The sequence below is a fragment of the Peromyscus leucopus genome, chromosome 8b, assembly GCF_004664715.2.
Source record: "Peromyscus leucopus breed LL Stock chromosome 8b, UCI_PerLeu_2.1, whole genome shotgun sequence".
In the NCBI taxonomy this organism is placed as follows: Eukaryota; Metazoa; Chordata; class Mammalia; order Rodentia; family Cricetidae; genus Peromyscus; species Peromyscus leucopus.
In genome coordinates, this window is record NC_051086.1 from 43,526,890 (window position 1) to 43,547,972 (window position 21,083).

The 21,083-nt window shown below is 47.9% G+C and overlaps 1 protein-coding gene across 2 annotated transcripts; it reads right to left on the reverse strand.

Annotated features, from left to right (window-relative positions):
• Positions 1-869: 869 nt before the first annotated feature.
• Positions 870-15,551, reverse strand: Tmem11 (transmembrane protein 11). Of its 2 annotated transcripts, XM_028857483.1 has the most exons (3): positions 15,231-15,551; positions 12,291-12,580; positions 870-1,764 (listed from the first exon to the last, which is right to left on the reverse strand). In XM_028857483.1, the coding sequence occupies exons 2-3, from the start codon at positions 12,302-12,304 to the stop codon at positions 1,248-1,250; spliced, it is 531 nt and encodes a 176-aa protein (XP_028713316.1). In that variant the 5' UTR covers positions 12,305-12,580; positions 15,231-15,551; the 3' UTR covers positions 870-1,247. The 2 variants fall into 2 exon arrangements, with proteins under 2 accessions (XP_028713316.1, XP_028713315.1); XM_028857482.1 differs by lacking the exon at positions 12,291-12,580.
• Between the last annotated feature and the right edge of the window lie 5,532 nt (positions 15,552-21,083).

Below are 21,083 nucleotides of genomic sequence, written 5' to 3' on the forward strand. Positions count from 1 at the left end.
TGCCACATAACAATACTGTTTGCATAGCTAACATCATCTTACCACTGAGCAATCAAACTCAGCCATTAGTATTTTTACAGTACTTAGAATTAAGTCAAAGTTTCTTAGACTTTTATGGGGTTTTTAAAATCTTGCCCAAACTCTGGATCTCTTCTATCACAAATGTCCCAATAGCCCCTGGGAGTTCTCTAAAACCTTGCTTCCCTTACATCCAGGTTAGGACCCCTTCCTGATGCTGGAGAAGCTAGCTTGGCCATCTACTGAAGACCTCAGGAGTACAATGACCCAGCCTTTGTGCAGGGGATCATCTTCCACTTATTCAAAGCCTTGGGGGAGGGGGGACGAAGACACAAAGCTGGGCACAGTGGCACATGCCTTTAATCCCAGCACTCAGGAGGCAGACAAAGGATCTCTGAGTTCCAAGCCCAGCTGCTCTACACAGCAAGTTCTAGGACAGCAAGAAAGACTGTCTCAGAAAAGTAAGACTCACTTTCGCAAGGCGGAGGCACCTCCCACAGCCTGGGGCACTGGGTTGAGCTCGGGGCTACACAGGAACAGCAGAGACTTGTTTCTCCGCTGTCCTGAGTCAGTCTTTGGAGAAGGGCTTCTGGGTTTGATGTCCTCAGGTGAACTAAAGGGAGACCAAAGCCACCTTATCCTACTGTGTCTGGCACATAACAGCCAACAGGGCCATGACGAGGCTAGACTAGCAGTCCAGAAGCTAGGGTAGCTAGTCCTATTGTGTTGTGCATTCTTTTGGCAGGATGTCAGCTCTAGTGCCACTCTGCTGCAGCAGGGTGTGTCTGCAGCACTTGCCTGGCCCACAAACAGCAGCAGCTGCAGACACAGGCATAGACAGAGAGAACAAGTTGAAATTCTCATAATTTTAATGGTCAATAGCTTCCGGTTGGCTTCTGAATGGTATAGTTAAACAATATACTTAAGACATCCCCACAGCAAGTTCACACCCCTCAGTAAGTAGCGTTGGCTCCATCCATATTCCATTGCCCAGTCAGACTTCCACAGCCTGGGACCCACACCTGGGTTATGGAAATAGACATCTTAGTGTAATGAGCTGAATAAACCCCTGGCATACCCATGATCTGTTATTTTTGTTGAAAAATAACAAGTATTAAACCAAACACTTTCCCAGGTGCTGTTGCCTCATGGAGAAAACCCAAGGTGTTGCTGTAGGGATCTGAGTCCTGTGGGCCCTGTGGTTCTGCTCATGTCCCACTCTCCTGCAGTCATACGGCGTAGAGCTCATAAACCTTCTTTACACAGTACACCAGGGCAGCCAGTGCTATTGTGTTGTGCAATCTCTTTCTGTGCAGGTCGTCCTTCCGAACCAGCACCACTGGTGTGGAGGAGGTGAGCGTGTGCAGAGGCAGGCGCGACAGTTTATAGGCATCATACTCCACCTGGTACTTGCAGCATGGGTCAAACTGCCAGGAGATCCCATAGAGGGTACAGCAGGCCAGGCTCAGCACACCAGCGGGCAGGGAGACGTAGTGGGAGTAATCCAGGGGCAGTGCCAATGGGGTGAAGAGGCAGGCAGTGCCAGCCAACACGGCCGTCTTGTGCAGGCAGTTGCCCACAGTGATCCAGCGTGCTGTCTCATCGCCAATTCGGGTGGGCTCTATCACAATGTACTTGTACTGGGCTTCCAGCGCCTGCTCCAGCTCATACTCAAACTGGTCCTGGGCGTTCTCCCCACTGTAGATCTCATGCACTATGTAGCAGTCTGTGGCTGACAGGCTAACCCTTTAGTGGAGGGAAAAAGACAAGGTTAGGTTGAACAGCCTGGCTCATCTGGATGTGTGGGGTTTGGACAAGTGTTTGCCTCACCCTCAAGGATAGCCCACTTTCAGGTTCATTTGCTTCAGAACCCAACACACAAGACAACAATCCCCCCCCCGAAAGAAATGGTGAAACAAAAAGGCCACAAAGGTGGCCCAGCATGGTGGCCCACACTTTTGACCCCAATACTTAGGAGGCAGAGGCAGGCAGATCTCAGGTCTGTGAGCTCAGGCCAGTCTGGTCAACACAGTGAGTCCCAGACAGCCAGAGCCACTCCCCCAAAATCAGACTGTACTCCCAATACAAGGCATGGGGGTGGAGGAGGGGAAGAACACCCCATACTCAGACCAGCACCCCTTAATAAAAAGGCACTGGCTTGGAGCTTGGATTCAGGCAATGCAAATGCTTTACCCCAAAACAGTGAGTGTAATTAAACTGGGCTCAGGTGAGGCTTAATTAAATCACATGCCCCAAGTCAGCTGTGCACCAGGGAGAATACTATTCCCTGGGGTGGGACTAGAAGCCTCAGCATGGGGAACAGAGACGGCTCAGAGGCAGAGCTTGCCTAGCCTGCACAGGGCCCCTGGGCTCACCCCTAACACCACAAAAATAAGAAGAAGCCACAGCATGGGGCATGGCCAAAGCAGCCTGTCCACTGGCATGCCATGTTTCAGGCTGCTGCAACCTCCCAGGAAGCTGAAGATCCCCCCCCCCCATTAAGGTCTTCTGTGGAATTTCCCCATCTAGAGTTCATTCCAAAGGGAGGAAGGTGAGCAGGACACCTGCAGTTTGTTCACAACAGGGCACACTTATTTTCAGACACTTTAGCCAATAAGTAAGAGCTTGAGGAAGGGGTCATCCCAGCTCAAAGACCTGAGACACAAAAAGCCAAAGTGCCAATTTACACGTCCATCTGTGAAACTGAGACTCTAGGCAGAGCTACTTCCAAATCATCACAGTCCTGCCCACTTCCAAAGTGGACACAGGGCACCTACCTATGCAGAGACTGTGTGTAAGGCAAGCCCTCTCCCCTGTGGGACACTCAAGGCAAATGTAGGTTCAAGTTGGGATTGCAGCGCCCTTACAATGCTGTGGCCATCTTGAACACAGAGCAAACAGTTTATCTCAGTAAGGCACGTCCAGCACCTCCGACAGACTGCTTGTCTTAAAAATTCATCACTAGGCAGATGACACTTCTGATTTCTGCCTGGCCAGTCCCCAGCACCTCCTGCACGCCAATCTACCCAGGCCATGCTGAGTCTACCTCTATTTGTCAAGACAGATGAATAGGCATGTTCATGATTACAGACATGTCTGGAAATGGGAGGCCAGTACTCCATAATATGGGGTGACATGAAGCAGACAGAGGCAGGGAAGAGCTCTGAGTCAGTGGGTCATGGCTCTCACAGGTCCTCACTGCAGGCAGTTTCATGAACATCACAGCTTGCAGCAGCTATAGACATAACATAGGTGTGCCCACCCAACCCTCATATACCCCGAGCTGGTCCTGTAGATGTGCTCACCAAAGCCCTTCCCACCCACTCTGGACTTGGCCCAACTATACAGCATGAAACAAGCAAAGCAAGCCAACAACAGAGGAAGCAGGATACCACACAAGGAGTCTCTCAAGTTCACAGGTAGGCAGTACCTACACACCCATGGGTACCAGACACATCAACTCTACGGCGACAGCCAGTTAAGAAAATTATACCGAGTCTCCTTTGGGATGCTAGAGTCTTTAGAAAAGTGTATTTCCAGAAAGAAAATGGTAACACTCAAACCAAACATCCATGAAGCTCAAGTCCCCGACGTTGAAGTGCATGGGATCACACAAGATGCCAGCACCCTACTTTGTTATGCACTGGTAGGAAGGAGGGAGTCAGCCGGCAGTGGTGGCACACGCCTTTAATCCCAGCACTCGGGAGGCAGAGCAGGTGGATCTCTGTGAGTTCGAGGCCAGCCTGGTCTACAGAGTGAGTTCCAGGAAAGGCGCAAAGCTACATAGAGAAACCCTGTCTCAAAAAAAAAAAAAAAAAAAAAAAAGGAAGGAAGGAGTCCTGCATGCCATAGCAGGTGTGGTTTGTTTTTGTTGAGATAAGGTATCTCTGTGTAGTCCTGGAACTCAGAGATCAGCCAGCTTCTGCCTTAAGTGCTAGGATTAAAGGCATGCACCACCACCAGCTCCACTTTTTTTTTTTTTTTAAAGCAGGGTCTCTCACTGACCCTGGAGTTTGCCAACTGGCTAGACTGGCAGGCCAGTGAGAGCTCCAGGGATCCACTTGTCTCTTCCCTCCCCGAGCACTGGGGTTACAGGCTGACACATTTCATTCAGGTGCCCCTCCTGCAAGCAGAGTAAGCATTTTATGCACAGAACCATCTACCCAACCCCAGGAGGGTGTTATTTTAGTTATCTACCTGTTTTTCATAAAAGCACCTGCATATCCAGGAGACAAAGACGCCTGAGAATAGGGCTATTTATCATTAGATAAATCAATAGAGGGAACTGAGTGGCCCAGGGAAGGAAAGGGAGCCCCCCTCACTAAATGACCTGTGATCCCACACTTGGTCCAACCTCTCTATGCACTTAGCTAACACTGGGTGAGGGGTCACTCTATCCTGAGCCTTCGGTGGAACAGGTGGCAACCCAGGTTAACCAGCTTTGGGTAAGGAGGGAGATAGTCAGCCAGAGTGACTTGGCAATGCTGCCATTGCAGCCAAAAGGCAGCTGTAAGTCCATACCTTGCCCTCTCTGGGATACAGACGCCCTGAGAATGTCTGGCAAGCTGTGCAGAGGGCTCTGCAATCCCTCTCACCCATACCCAAGGCCAAATCTCAAATGTCAATCTTCCCAAAGTCTAAAAACACCCTTTCAAGAGCTGGTGAGAGCAGAACCTGCCTGTTAATCGAGAAAGAACTAAAGTGGGCTGCCCACTACCTAGGCAGTGGATGGCTTGGCATCCTGTAATGGTGATGCAAGCAGCAGATCCTCTCATGCTTCACTTAGGTACAGAACTAATAAGGTCTGCCATTCAAGCCTGTCTTCCATTGTCAACTAGGAAGAGTAAGGAAATGAGGCTTCATAAGCAAGATGGTCTCTGCCAGAGGGAACTGTGTGGGGTAAGGCAAGGGTAGCTTTTCATTTACAAAGTTAAGTGGTAAGTACAAGTTTTTTTTTTTTTTTTTGCAAACATGGTATCCCTGGCTAGTCTTGAACTCACAGGGATTGGCCTGCCTCTGCCTCCCGAGTCCTGGGTGCTGGGCTGCCTCTGCCTCCTGAGTCCTGGGATTAAAGATGTGGGCCACCAGGCCTGCTTGGCTGAAGCACAAGTTTTATTATTATCTGTGATAAAATATACATAACAAAATTTAGCACCTTGTTAAAATAGTTACACCACTATACAACTATCTCCGTAAGGTGTAAATCCAAAGTCAAACCCACTGAACACCCCCTTGTCCCCCCTATTCTATTTTCAACATATTGAATTCAACTATTCTAGGTAATTACACATTCATAGAATCACATTATTTGTCCTTTGGTAGCTTGGCCATTTCACTTAAATGATGTTTTCTTTTTAAAAAAAAATTTTTCCCCCTTAACATTTTTGTTTTTCTTCTTTTTGAGACAAGGTCTCACTCCATAACCCTAATTGTTCTGGAACTTGCTATATAGACCAGGCTGGCCTTGAACTTGGAGATCCACCTACCTCTGAGTTCGAGGCCAGCCTGGTCTACAGAGCACTGAGTGCTGGGATTAAAGGTATACACCATCAAGCCTGGCCAATACTTGTTTGTATGTGTGCATGCATGGAAGTCACAGGACAATTTGCAGACGTCAGCTCTTTCCTACCCTATGTGAGTTCAAGGGAAAGATCTCTCACCAGGCAAATACTTTTTATACTTTTTAGCCGCTGAGCCATCTCTCTATGCCCTGCCCCATTTTCAATTCCTTCAAAAAAAATTTTATTTTATGTGCATTGGTGTTTTGCATGCATGTATATGTGTATCTGTGTGAAGGTGTCAAATCTTGAAGTTACAGACAATTGTGAGCTGCAATATGGGTGCTGAGAATAGAACCAGGGTTCTCTGGAAGAGCAGCCAGTGCTCTTAACAACCAAACCAGCTGTCCAGCCTTTTTTTTTCCCCTGAGGCAGGGTTTCTCTTTGTCATTTTGGTGCCTATCCTGGATCTTGCTCTGTAAACCAGGCTGGCCTCGAACTCATAGAGATCCGCCTGGCTCTGCCTCTGGAGTGCTGGGATCAAAGGCGTGCGCCACCACCGCCTCCCCCCCCCCCTTCAACTTAAAAGAACATATACATGCCAGAGTACATGTGAAGATCAGGGGACTATAAGTTGGAGTTGGCTTTTTCCTCTCACCAACGGAGTCCCAGGTTGAACTCAGGTCCTTACCCAATGAGCCTTACTAGCCCTGTTTCTTTTAAATCGTAGTCACTAGGGGGCTGGAGAGATGGTTCAGTGGTTGAGAGCACTGCCTGCTCTTCCAGGGGACCTGGGTTCAATTCTCAGTACCCACATGGCAGCTCACAACTGTAACTCCAGTTTTGGGGAATCCAGCACACAAACATGCATGCAGGGAAAACACCAGTGTACCTAAAATACAAATAAATTATTTTGAAAAAATACAAATCAATGGTTAAATTATCAGTCTAGCAAAAACTACTGTCAGCCTGCTATCGTTTGGTGGTACACGCCTGTAGCCCAGGCACCGTGCTCACCTTTTAATAACATTTTATCATGTTAAATATGGTGATGCATTCCCACGATTCCTGCACATGGAAGACAGCGGTAGAAGGATCAATCATGAGTTTAAAGGACAGCTCTGCTACACAGAAAATGAGTCTAGACTATGAGACCATGTTGCACACAACACAAGGGAAAAAGCCTTATCAAGGGAGAATGCACAGACCATACAGCTCTGAATTTTAGGTGGCACAGCATCAATGCCACAATCTTAGGACACTTTCATCACCCTAGACACTCTGTACCCCTTAGGACACTTTTCTTTCCCTTGATCCTTCTCAGTTGTTAGCAGCTACCAATCTGCTTCTTGACTCTGTGGATTTGCCAGTTCTGATTATTCCAGATAAACAGAGCCACACACTACATGGGGCTTTGTGATGGGCTTCTTTCTTAAAAGCATTATGCTTTTAAGAGGCATCATGTACCAATGATATTTACTGTAATCCTTAAAAGTACATATTTAATATAATTTTTAAAAACCCAGGAGAACTATGTTACATGTATCAAAGGCTCTGTGTACCAAAGATGAACAGCCACTTTCTTCCTGTGACATCTAATAGTTGACCTTTACATGTTATGTTCACTAAGACTTTCTCTTTTAAAAACAAAACAAGAAGCCAGGAGGTGGTGACACACCCCTTTAATCCCAGCACTTGAGAGGCAGAGTCAGATGAGTCCCAGGCCAGCCTGGTCTACAGAGTGAGTTCCACAACAGCTAGGTTTCCCTGTCTGGGAAAAACAACAAAACAAACAAATAAAAACGGGGTTGGGGTCCTCAGCTGGGGGGGATGATAAATAAATATATAAAATAAAAACAAAACAAGAAGTCTGTGAGATGGCTCCATGGATCAAGGTTTGCTTTTTGTTTTTTTTTCCAAGATGCCTAAAGATGAGTCTGGTCCCCAGGACCTCCATGTTTGAGGAAAGAGAACCAACTCCCAACAAGTTGTCTTCTGACCTCCACATGCACACTGTGGCATGACTGCACACAAATAAATGTAAAAGAAATTTTAAAATAGAATTTCAAAACAAGCATGTGTACGAAGTGCCAGAGCAGGATGTCAGGTGTTTTCCTGTATTCCTGACCACCTTACTGCCTTGAGACAGGGCACTTGTGGGACTGTCAGTAAAATGTGCAATCTTTTCTGTCAAAGGAGTAAAGGAAACAAAGTTTCAACATCAGCTGAAACCAGCATCTCCTTTGTCCAGGGTTCCTTCAGTTTTGTTCTTCCCCATCCACTGGGGCCTGCCTTCCTAGTTCTTGAGCTATGGTCTCAGGACAGGCCCATAACCCAACATTCGACTAAGATCAAAGTATGCGCTCAAAATTGTACCTCCTAGTCTCAAAAACTGTACTTCCCTTAGCAACAGTGCCACGTTTATATTAGCAGATGCCATAAGAATGCGAAGCTCTGCTGGGTGTGCTTGCCTCTATAGCTGGCTCCATAGGCAGCTGGACAGCCTTCTGCAGAAGTAAACTTTTTGTTTGCATTATATGGTCATTTCCCTGAGACCCCAGACCCATTGCTAACATTCGGCTGGCTGGCTAACAGGCCCAGAGCCGTGCCCAGCCTCCTTTCAGGTGAGTGCTGAGGGTCTGGACGCAGGTCTTCATGCCTGCAGCACAAGCACTCTCACCCACCCGAGCTCCCTCCCCAGCCCTATGCTTCTTTTATAAGAGAAAAAAAAATTTTCTTAAAAGAAAAATCTCGCTGGGTGGTAGTGGTGCACGCCTTTAATCCTAGCACTTTTGGGAGGCAGGGGCAGGCGGATCTCTGTCAGTCTCTGTGAGTTTGAGGCAGCCTGGTCTACAGAGTGAGTTCCAAGACAAGATAGCCAGGACTATTTCAACGAGAAATCCTGTCTCATAAAAAGAAAAGAAAAGAAAAAGAAAAAGAAAAATCTCAACTGGGCACAGTGGGACATAATTGTAGCACCAATTACCTAGAAGGCTAATGCAAGACTGAGCCAGGCGGTGGTGGCCGATGACTTTAATCCCAGCACTCAGGAGGCAGAGGCAACCGGAAAACCCTGCCTCAAAACTAAACAAACAAACAAACAAAAGACTATGAGTTCCAAGCCAGCCTGGGATGTACAGCAAGACTCCTTTCCCAGGAGAATAAAATAAAGCTGGGACTGTGGTTGGTGGAGAGAGTGCTTGCAAAGATCAGAAGCCTACATGTTATGCTTTGCTACACAAGTTCAATGCAAGCCTGGTTATTTATACTGGTTACCCTGTCTCAAAACAAAAACAAAGTCGGTGGTGGGGGCACTCACTTTTAATCCCAGCACTTGGGAGACAGAGGCAGGTGGATCTCTGTGACTGTGAGTTCAAGGCCAGCCTGGTCTACAGAGTGAGTTCCAGGACAGTCAGGGCTGTTACACAGAGAAACCCTGTCTCAAAAAACAAAAACAAAAAACCTCCAAATTCAACAATCTGTATGTACCCCTTACCACAGAGACCAGATACTAGTGGGGCTCCCACTGCTAAGGCATGTAGGAAGTGGCTCACCTCCCACTCTGGCACCTGTTCTGTGCCTAAAGAGAAGTTGCAGGAGCAAGCTCCCAGGCCAACAGTTTCTGTGAGCAGGAAGGGTCTTCTAGCTATATTGTAATGGCCTCATCCTATAGTCCTGCAGAGGAGAGGACAACAATTCTGTATCGCGGGGGTGGAGTGGGAAGGTATCTCTCTAGACCCAGAACTCACTCTGATGGTCCACTTCCTAGGCCCCAGACCCTCAGGCAGGGTTCAAGTGGAAACTCACATCTAGGCTAGCAACTGGTGCTTGTTTCTTTTTTTAAACACCTGAAGATATTTCCATCAAAGCATCCCTATGTAGCTCTGCCTGAACGAAATAGGTTCCCAAGAATGTTTGCAATGAGGGACAGGAAGAGAAAAACTATTGTGACAATTAAGATATCAGGGGCCTGAAAATGTAAAGTAGAGCCAGGGATCAAGCTGCCTTTTTGTTTTCAGACCTGGTCTCACTACGTAACAGCAGTTGGCCCAGAACTTAGAGATCTGCCTGCCTCTGTCTTCCTTCCAAATGCTGGGATGAAGGGTATGTGCCATCATAAATAACCATCATATTACTCACTCTTAACCACTGAGCCATTTCTTCAAGACCGATTTTTTTTTTAAATACACATATAGGAATGCGTGTGTGTGTGTGTGTGTGTGTGTGTGTGTGTGTTGCCTGCATGCATGTCTGTGCATCCTGTGTGCAGTGCCAAGGAGGACAGAGACCATGAATGCTCGGAATTAAACCCAGGTCCTCTGGAAGAGCCGCTGGTGCTTATAAATGTTGAGCCATCTCTCCACTTGGCATGTGTGTCCCCACTGCTGAGGCAGAAAAGCTTTCCAGTCACCAGACCACAGACACAACCTCTTATAGGAGCAAAGTGTCAGGTGCCCTTTCAAACAGCCTAGTCTAGGTCTCCCTGTTGTCTGCCACATAGGGTCAACTGTTTGATCTTTCTGCTTTCTTTCATTCCCAGGAAGTCATGTTTGGTTAGCCAGAAGTGGGTTTCCTGGACCGGGCGGTGGGGGTGGGGGTGGAGGTAGAGTATAATACTTCCTATCACAAGAAGCTACACAAGTGACCATGTTCTCATAGAGCAAAAAGTAGCCCGGTCTACCTAGAGGGACCCTGTCTCCAAAAAAGCAAAACAAAAAAGCAACCTGACCACTGACAACTACATTTGTAGGCCCCAGATACCTTAAATGTCACAAGCTTCCCTCTTCTTGTCTCTCAGTACAAACATTCTTAGGAACCTGTTGCATTCAGGCAAAGTTAGATAGGGATGCCTTGACGAAGACATCCTCACTTGTTTTCTTTAAAACAATAACAACAACAAACAAGCGCACGCAGGGGGGGGGGGCAAGCAGAAAACAAACAAACAGCTGCTAACTTAGATGTGAGTTCCCATCCGAACCCTGCCTGGGAATCTGGGCCCTAGGAAGCACACTGTGAGATTTCCTTCTTCTGGGTCTGGAGACCCTCTCCCCGGCAAATAGTACAGAACTTGCTTGAATGAAACAAGGAATAGAATTACCCTCTTCTCAGCAGGACTGTAGGATGAGGCCACACAGCTAGGAGACCCTTAATCGCCACAATAGTACTGCCCTTCCTGAGAACACCAGTTCCCAACACCCACATGAGGTGGCTCACAACCATTTGCAATTCTAGCTCCAGGAGATCCAATGGTCTCTTCTGGACACTGCAGGCACCCACTCAAACACACTACTAACCAAATCTTGCCCAGTGGTGGTGGTGCACACCTTTGATCCCAGCACTCCAGTGGCCAGACTGGTCTACAGAATGAATTCCAGGATGGCCAGGAATACACAGAAAAACCCTGCCTTGAAAAACCAAACCAACCAACTAAACAAACCCAAGAACAAACGCCCACAAATCTTGTGTTCTTACAAATATGTATTATGTGAGTTATTTCCTGCCCCTCCACCTGCCCCACTTCCCCTACCCTCCCTTTCTGTTGCCCCTCCTCAAATTTACTTTCATTTGTTAAGTCCAAGGGCAAACTACTTTGCTACCTGAGCCAGTTTCCCTGGTCTCTCAAAGCACTGTAGGAGTGTGAGGACCTGGCTGGGTGCAAAAATCAAAGAGGACAGCAGCAAAACATCTGTGGCTGTTTAAATGTAAATTAACTACTCGATAAAGTAAAAACCTCAACCCTTCTGGCACAATAACATTTCAAGTGCTGACAGACACAGGCAACTAGTGGTAACCCCAATGATCAGCAGAGATGGATAGCCTTCATCTGAAGAACTGTGGGGAGAAGTCAGTAGTTACTGCCTTTCCCCAGGAACTCTGTGCCCATTAAAGTTGCTGTCGGCACCAGGACCCAAACACAGAGGCAACAAGAAGGTTCCCTGTCTGTGTATGCTGGCTCGTGAACCACACTTCCCATCCCACCCACAGCTCTTCCTTCCCACACTCAAGAAGCAAGCCACGGCCAACACAAACTAGGCAGAGCAGCCTTAGCCTTCCCCCATCCCTGGACACTATCAACCCTACCTTTCAGTGGGGTCCACTGAAATTCAGAACCTGCAGAACTGGACCACTGTCGCAGAAATCAAAGCAAATGGAACCTAGACTGCTTGAGGAAAGCAGAATACATAGCAAAGGCAGGACCATGTCAGAATGGACTTACACATTCAGATCTGTGAGCAGAACATGTGGCTCAGCCAAGGGTGCTGTCGTCTCTCACTAGCCAACAGGCAAAGCCCCACCCTCACAGAGTGGCTATAGATCCAGAAACTTTGGTGTACGTCCCTGGCCTGCTCACCTCATCCAGACGAGGAGGAAAACTACCACATACCTGAGCCAGCATGAGAACCTCTTGAAATATTAAATGCCTCAAATCTCTGGAGTCCCCAGCTCTAAAAGGGAAGCATCAGAACAGAAAGGGGGGGGTCTATCACCCCAGAAATGTAAACCAGCCTGTCCACGTGGCTGTTCAAATGGAGCAGGCACTAACCCTACACTGGCCACTGGGATCTCATGTCCCTGTATTCACAAGTATGACAGTCTTCCAAGAAGAGGTGGCAGGAAAGGATGTGGAGGAACCCCATAACTGGCTGCCTGACAATTGCACAGACAGGGGAAGGAAACTAGAATACCCCAGGCCATCCTGTATCACCAGACACAGATCAAATATCTTCACAAGGTCATCAAAAAAAGGAATTCAGAGTACAGGGCTATACTCACATTCCAACAATCATGGAGATCTCAGGGATGCTCAGGGGCCCTGAGAGTAGCACCAAGTAGCCCAAGAAAGGATAGGCAGGGCTGTTTGAGAGCTGGTCCAGGCTGGCACACAGGTGGCAGAATACAGATCCCTGCTCTGCTTTCCTAGATGGGTAAGTGTGCCTCAAAGAGGCCAGCAGGACAAACGGCAATCTGTTTGCTGTGCTCGCTGTCAGTATGCTCAACTTTGGACAAGAATTCAGGTTACAGCTCAGAGTTTGATGTTCTTCATTACAAATACTGTTGTTTCCCTGGATTTAATGGAGTGGAGAGAAAAATCAACACATAAGCAGCTCTCAGTTTGCTCCTTTCCCCCTCCAATTTCAATCTAGATCAGCACTGTCCCAGGCTACTGCAATGATGTTGAAAAGCTCTCTCTATGCTTAGCCAATGGCCCAAAGTGAGTACTGGGCACCCGAAACATGGTCTGTGATCCAAGAGCTAAACTTCTCATTGTATTTAATTTTAACTTCAATGTAATCGTCACACGCAGCTAGCAGCTACTAAACTGCTACAATACTAGCTCTAGTACTAGCCTGTGTTTCTGGATGCAAGAAGCAGGCAAAGCAAGAACCACTGCAAACTAAGCTGACAATCAGCATCAAGCAAAGCATTAAAAACAACATATGCTCCAGAGTATGCAGCCACTGGCAAAGAGGATGTCTGTTCAAAGCAATCCCACTCCAGCCCTTGCCACAAACCACACAGCATCTCCTTCAGTTTCAGCATAGGGCAGGCAGCAAGGTGTGAGCAACTCTGAAGTACTCTTCGCATGAAGCTGAAATTTGAGTCAGTCCAAATGTGACATGGAACAAAGTCACTTAGGAGCCATAAACAGCTTACTTGTGTCATGAGAGCCAATAATACACTCAGTCCTCACAATCTATGGTGCTGAGCATACAATTATTCTGGACTGCTCCACCCAGTCAGGCCAGTGAGCAGGAATGGAGGTGTGCCCAGAAGTCAGCCTGCTAGCCAGGGGGGGTTATGTTTCCATACACTGCGCTGAGTGGGAGGGCCTTAAGGAGATGGGATCCTAAAGGAGTCCTTTGGCAAGGGCCTTCCCACAAACGCAAACAGAGGGGTAGCCTCCAGTCCATTACACATATCTAGAAGGAGGGCAGATGGCAACTCTCAAGTCATAAAATCTGATGCACCATTCCTGGGAGACACACAACACCTCATGCATGGGCAGAACCTGCAGTTTCTGACCAAAGGTCACAACCTGAACACCTACAAGACCCATGCAGATGACCTCAATTAGTCAAGTTGCCAGGTGAGGAACCAAACAGAAGCTGCTCTGAAGAGTGTCAACTACTATCTAGTTTTACTGTGAAATCTGTCTGTATTTGATTTAAATTCCCTTAAAAGCTGTTGAAGCTCAACCAAGGACTGGACTCCTACTATGGGTGGCTGGCTGACAAATTTTTTTAATTAATATTTGTTTCAAGACAAAGGAAAAATAGTTCTCTGTATCTATTTTCTTAGGTAGGCTAGCAAAGCCCATGCTTGAAGCATCCAAGTTTGACCCTTTCAGTCTGTATCCAGGGGTAAGAGTATAGTAGGCTGTGGTGGCACACACCTTTAATCCCAGCACTTGGGAGGCAGAGGCAGACGAGTTCGAGGCCAGCCTGGTCTACAGAGTGAGTTCCAGAACAGCCAGAGCTACACAGTGAGACCTTGACTCTAAAAACAAACAAAACAAGTAGTAAAAGTATCTTTGTCTTCTAGGAAGGTTCCTTCCTGTTACTAAGGGGCTGAAATTAAAGATCCCGAAAGCCTTCTTTAAGGTTTTAGGACATGGAAAACAACAAAATAACCTCTTCTGATGTTCTTATCTAAAAAATTAAGTGAAAAGTTAGGAAAACCACTCTTTGCCACTGCTTTCCCATGGAACAGTAAATGTGGAATAGATTATTTTGCATAACGGAACTCAAGAATAAAACTAAGGCTGTTACTGCCAAGCAAGAAGAATCGTGTGGGGTGGGAAAGCTCTCTGTAGGCAAAAGCAAGGAACATAGGATGCATCCGTCAAAAAAGAACAATGCAGATTAGCTGAGACAGGACTTTTATGTTTGACAGTACTCACTGGAAAAGAAAAGAAAAAAAAAAAAGCCAAACTTTCTTTTCTACTGACATCCACAGTGAAACGCAGAGGCCTTTACAAAACGGACCAGGCAGTTTAATCTAGTAGTTCCACCGATATACACCCTCCTCCCCAAACTTCTAGTGGCCGAAACAGTTTCTAGTAACCTATTAGTTAAAAACACTTCCCAGAATGAAAAATCTACAAGTTCAACATGAAACATGCCAACTACTCTCTCCTTCGGGAAATCATGGGAAGAAACAAAACGCCTGGCGCCCCCCAAACGCATTCAGTAGAAAAGGTCACTTTAAAGGACTCAGGGCAGAAGCGCTTGCAGAGAACCCTCCAAGAGCGGCGATAATTGCCCGCCCAGAAGGCATCCAAGCACAGGCCCTTGGAGGCGCGCCCAGCACGCTGCTGCCCTCAGCAAACGCCCCTATAAAGCACACCGCCCGGCGAACCTCTGCCCTCCTCCTCTTCCAGGAGCCCATCCATCCACGCCACGTCGGGCGCCCAGGCCCGGGCAGCCACGTGCTCCAGCCAGCGGCCCGGAGCTCGCACGCCGCTCCGGGGAAGAGCTTGGCGGCCCTCGCAGGCGCTCGCCCCGGCTCACGGACCGCCTAGTGCCGGGCCGCCACCCCTTCTGGTCGAGCTCCCCGTGCTCCCCGGCCGTCGCGCCGGCCCGCTCCTCCCACACCAGGGCCCCGCGGACGGGGCTCCGCGCGCGGCAGGCACCTGACCCGGAGCCACGCGTGGCACAGAGGCCTCGCCGACTCGAAGGTCGGCGGCCTCCCGCAGTCGCGAGCCCAACTCACCTCTCTCGGGAGCTACCGCCGCCCGGACCCAGACGCCTCCTTCCCCACGCGGCCATCTTGGAGACTCTCGGCTCGTCGGGGGCTGGCGCCGACGCGGCTCGGGGCGCGCGCGGGCCGAAGGGAAACGTAGTCCGGCGAGCCGCTTGGTCCGCAAGAGGGAGGCGGCGAGCGGACTACAACGCCCACAATGCCGCATGCCGGAAGGCTGCTGCAAACTGCCGCGCGCAAGAGGGCGAAAGGTGGGCTCCGCCTGGGGTAAGAGTCTCCCAGTCGCAGTGTGCGGATTGCTGCGCCCCCCGCCTGGACGTCCTTGGGCGCCCAGAGCGAGTGGCTGAAGGAGAGCGGAAAGAAAGCGCCTACCACTCCCAGAGCGCTTCGCGCGGCGACCCCGCCCTCACGGCCGGAGAGGCCCAACCCTTGGCCTCGCTCGGCCCTCTCGCCCTTCGCTGTGGCCTCGGCCGCTGGGGGGCCTGCCTTTCCCCTGCCTCACACGTCACGACGGGGCTTGAGCAGCTTAACCGCCCCATGTCTCTCTTCTCACCCGCAGACGAGAACTCGTGCGCCCCCAGTTTGAAGGTTACCCCGGCTTCCGCAGTGTCCACCCCCCCCCCCACCTCTCCTAACCAGAACTTGCCAGGCTGGCGAATTCAGAGATGTTCGAGGGTCTGTAGATGCGCGTGACCCCAAAGGCCTGTTCCTCCAGCCAGTTTTGGTGCTTCCAAACCTGGCTTGGATCTGTGTGGTTTCGAGTAAGTTCCTGGTTTTCAAATTGAGTGCTGCACCCCTGCCTCCAAGTGCCAGGCTCTAGCACAGTGCCAGTGTGGCCGAAGATTAGGGATGTGGAGAGAGAGAGACAGACAGACAGACAGAGAAGAATGAGGTATGAGGGCCTGCAGAGATGGTTCAGTGGCTAAGGGCACTGTCTGCTCTTGAGGGGACTCAGGATCAATTCCTGGCACATGGCGGCCAACCATAGTCAGCTACTCCAGTAACTTCTGGGGCCCTCTTCTGGCCTCGTGAGCACTGCACACATGTGGTGCACTAACACGGGCAAAGCACCCAGACACGTTAGAAAAAGAAAAAAAGAAAGGTATGAAAAAGCCAGGTGAGCCAGGCGGTGGTGGCGCAGCACTCCGGAGGCAGAGGCAGGCGGATCTTTGTGAGTTCAAGGCCAGCCTGGTCTACAGAGTTAGAGCCAGGAAAGGCGCACAGCTACACAGAGAAACCCTGTCTCGAAAAACCAAAAAAAGAAAAAAAAAGCCAGCTGATAGAGCCTGGAAACCCTCCCCTGCCTGGGCTACTCACAAAAAACAGCACTCGGGAGAAAAACTTGGCCTAGAGAAGGCCAAGTGATAAGGAAATGGCCTATAAAGGTTCATGAGAATCATGGCTAAGGACTTGAGTTTATGCGTTTTTTTCCAGATCACTAGCCTACTCCCAACCTCCTGAATGTCTTTGTAAATTTTTTAATAAGTTGACTCTCTTGTTAACTATGTATCTCTGATACAATTTGTCCTAGACACAAGAACCTAGAAACCTAAGCAGGTGGCCCTCTGTGACGCATCCAGGAGATAAAGTCTCTGCTCTTTCTTTTTTCCCCCGTTTCTCCCTTCCTTATTTACACTATTCTTTCACTTTCCCAGAAGCATTTTAAAGTGGTGGGAAAACTCACCTCTCGAGGAACCCTGATAATAGGGCAAGGGCATGCTCCCTTTTCCATCATCCTTCACTTTTCTGTGTTTTTGTACCTATGGTGTTCTATACTCACGGCCTAGGGAAGCCTGGACCCTCTTCTCTGCCCTACTGTAACAAGAGCCCAAAAAAAAAAAAATATGCATTGACCAGGGGCTTCTAAGCTCACATTTAAACTGGGCGGCAGCTGGCCAGGAGGGTCCGCCTTTTCTGGGATGCCTGTGAGGTTCTAGTGTCCCAGTACCAAGTCTGAGAAGTGGTGGATCCCCCTGGGGATTCATGTCCCTGTCTTGGTTTTATTTCCCGTTGCTGTGATAAAAATACCCTGACACAAGCCACTTAAAGAAGAAGAGGGTTTATTTGGCTCACACTTCAGGTTATATATAGTCTGCGGTGGTTTTAATGAGAATGGTCCCAAAGGCTCATATATTTGAATGTTTGATTCCCAGTTGTACTGTTTAGGAAGAATCAGGAGGTGTGGCCTTATTGTAGGAGGTGAGTCACTGGGGGTAGGCTTTGAGATTTCCAAAGCCCAGGCCAGGCGCTGTCTCTCTCTTTCGCTGCCTGGTAGTTGTTATCTCAACATGTAGGATCTCAGCTACTGCTCCAGCACATGCCTGCTTGCTAGCTGTCATGCTCGCCACCGTGACGGACATAGACTCACCCTCTGAAAGTGTAAACAAGCCCCTAATTAAATGCTTTCTAAGTTGCCTTGGACATGGTGTCTCTTCACAACAACAGAACAGTAACTAAGACACAGTCCATCACAGCAGGGAAGCCATAGCAGCAGGAGCTTGAGAATACTTTTCACACTACATCCACAGAGCAGAGAATAGTATTCTTTCTCTCTGTTCTTTCTCTGCTTGTGTATAGTCCAGGATCTCTTGCCCCCAGTAGTGGGTAGTTCTTCCCATCTTAGTTAGTTAAGATAATACCCCACAGACATGCCCACAGTCCACCTTAATGTGTCTAGGCAACCCTTCACTCAGACTCCTTTTCCAGGTGACTCCAGTTTGTGTAAAGTTGACAACACAAACTGACAACACTACCTCATCTAAATTTGACACACGAACACATCGCTTTAAACCATAACCTTAAGCTTTCATTCCTTCTCCCAAAGTCTCATGATTAGCTCATCATGTAAAATAACAACCCAGCTTTTAAAATCCCAACACTTTAAAAGTCCAAAGTCTTAACTGTGAGTCCCAGCAATAGTAATAATAAAATTTCCATCCTCTGCTGGTACAGAATAAACATTCCCATTTCAGAATGGAGGGATCAGGGCATAGCAAGGGATGATCCACACAAAACAAGAATCCAGCGGAGCAAACACCAAATCCTGAAGCTCCAGATCTAGCATCTGGGACTTGTGATAAAATTGACTATGGTCCGAAAAGTTCAAGCCCTGCTACTTGTAGCTCACATAGCTTAACTTTCAGGCCAGCTCTAGTCCACACCTGCAGCCATTCTTGGCAGATGTCCCATGGTCCTGGCAATTCCAAAATCCTAGGGTTTCCAATGCAGCTTGAGTTTCACCTTCATAGCTTCACACAGTAGCCACTCAGGGACTCTAACCCTGCCACACAGTATCTGGCCTCAGTGGCTCCTCATGACCTCCTCAATCTTTGTTCTCTTTGCCTTTAAACCTAGAGGTCTATATTTCCCCCATTTTACAACCGGGTTTAGGTTTCGGGGGTTTTTTTTTTTGTTGTTGTTTGTTTTGTTTTTGTTTTACAGCAAACAAGTTTTTTTTCCAACAAAGGACCATTAGTCAACACTGCCCCTGACAGCAGATATGAGGAGGGAAGCATGTGTGAGGCCTGAGCCAGCCCCTACAGTTTCACAAGACAGTCACACACACACACACACACACACACACACACACACACACACACACACGACAGTTCCTGTAACCCCCTGAAACAGTATGCCCAAAGATGGAAAAACTGAAACCTCAGCCAATCAAAAATATACTAGTGTAAATGTACATTTCTTTCTCACACACCAGTTCCCAAATAACTGACTCAGAGGCTGAATATAAATTATAAATGCTCAGCCAATAGCTCAGGCTTGTTACTAACAGCTCTTACAACTTAAATTAACCCATTTCTATTAATCTATGTATTGCCATGTGGCTCATGGCTTTATCTGTCCTCTAGCATGTCTTGCTTGCTGGTTGGAGTCTTCTGACTCTTCCTTGTTCCTTCCCAGCATTCTCAGTTTGGCTCTCCTGCCTAATCTTATTCTGTTCAGCTATTGGCCAGTCAGCTTGTTTATTAAACCAATCACAGCAACAAATCTTCACAGTGTACAAAGGGGTTATTCCACAGCATACTAGTGTAACTGCTGCTTGTTTGACCAATTATGTTTGAGATGACCTAACTGTTCCTGAAATTCCCCTAGCTGTGCTTAAAAGGAGCTTGCCCACTCCTCTCAGGGTCCACACCATTTTGTACAGGTGAACGATCCCACATATGCTGGGGTTAATAAATGCTCTTTGCTCTTACATACTATTTGAGTCTGGGGTCTTCCTTCAGCATTTTCTCGGACTCCTACAAAACCACTATTACATAGATAGTATTGTCAAGCTATGCTGCCAGCTTGAGATATATCCTAACCTTCTTGGACCACAGTTGAATCCACTTTGTGTGTTGACCCTGAAGAAATAATAATCTGTTTACACACGTGCAGAGTGCCAGGTTTCTCTTTAATGACTCCATTCAGTCTTTTTAACTTTATGGCTGCTCTTCTCCTCTGAAACTTTAAGCCTGCCTACATACTTTTCCTCTGTCAATGGAAATTAGTCCATTATCTCTAAATTCAACTTCACTCAGGTTGGAACATGAAGCCAGATGCTTGGCCAAAATATCCCAAGAATGGCCCCTGGCATAGGTCTTGACACAGTCCTTCTTTGTTACCCTGTGAAATCTCATGAGCCAGGCCTCCTCCATTGTGTTTCAGCATTGCTATATTCCCAGCTCCCACCAGAATGACCCATGATTCTCTACTTACAGCTTTCAGTGTTTTCTAGCCTAAAGTTCCAACTTCTTCCACACCTTCCCCACAAAACAGTTCCAAAGGCCCCAGAGCCCCATGTTCAGGTTTCTCACAGAAGCATCTCCACTTCTGGTCCCAATTCCTGTCTTAGTTCCCATTCCTTGTTGCTGTGATCCACTGATAGAAGCATTTATTTGGTTCACAATTCCTGGTTATAGTCTATCATGGCAGCGAAGTCACAGTGGAAGGAGTTTGAGAGAACTGGTCACATGACATCCACAGTCAAGAAGCAGACAGCAATGAATGCATACTTCTGCTCAGTTCCCTTTCTACATTTGTACAGTCCAGGATCCCATGAAGGGAATGGTGTCACCCACAGTGGGTAGGCCTTCCCACCTGTGCTGGCTAGTTTTATGTCAACTTGACATAGGCTAGAGTCATCTGAAAGGAAAGAACTTCAATTGAGAAAATGCCTCCATGTGATACCGCTGTAGGGCATTTTATTTTTCTTTCTTCATTTCATTTCATTTCTTTTTTTTTCTTTTTTGAGACACAGTTTCTCTGTGTAGATTTGGAGCCTTTTCTGGAACTCACTCTGTAGACCAGGCTGGCCTCGAACTTACAGAGATCTGCCTGCCTCTGCCTCCTGAGTGCTGGGATCAAAGTCATGCACCACCACCACCCGGTATGGCATTTTCCTAATTAGTGATTGATGGAGGAGAGCCCAGCCAATTGTAGGTGCTGCTGTAAGAAAATAGGTTGAGCAAACCATGTGGAACAAGCCAGTAAACAGCACCCCTCTATGGACTCTGCTTCAGCTCCTGCCTCCAGGTTCCTACCCTCTTTGAGTTCCTATGCCAACTTCCTTAAATGATAGATCATGATGTGGAAGTGGAAGCCAATAAACCTGTTCCTCTTCTTGTTTTTGATAATAGTATTTCATCATAGCAACATTAACCTTAAAACATTACCCATCACATGCCCATAGGCCAAAACTAGGGAATCCCTCATTAGGCCTCCATTTCCAGCTGGCGGTGTTGGCACACATCTTTAACCCCGGCACTCTAGAGACAGGGCAACTCTGGTACATTTCAAATGCTGACTGTTTCCTGCATGGTTCAATGCTTGTTGGCTTCATATGCTGACCCAGCCAGACTATTTCTG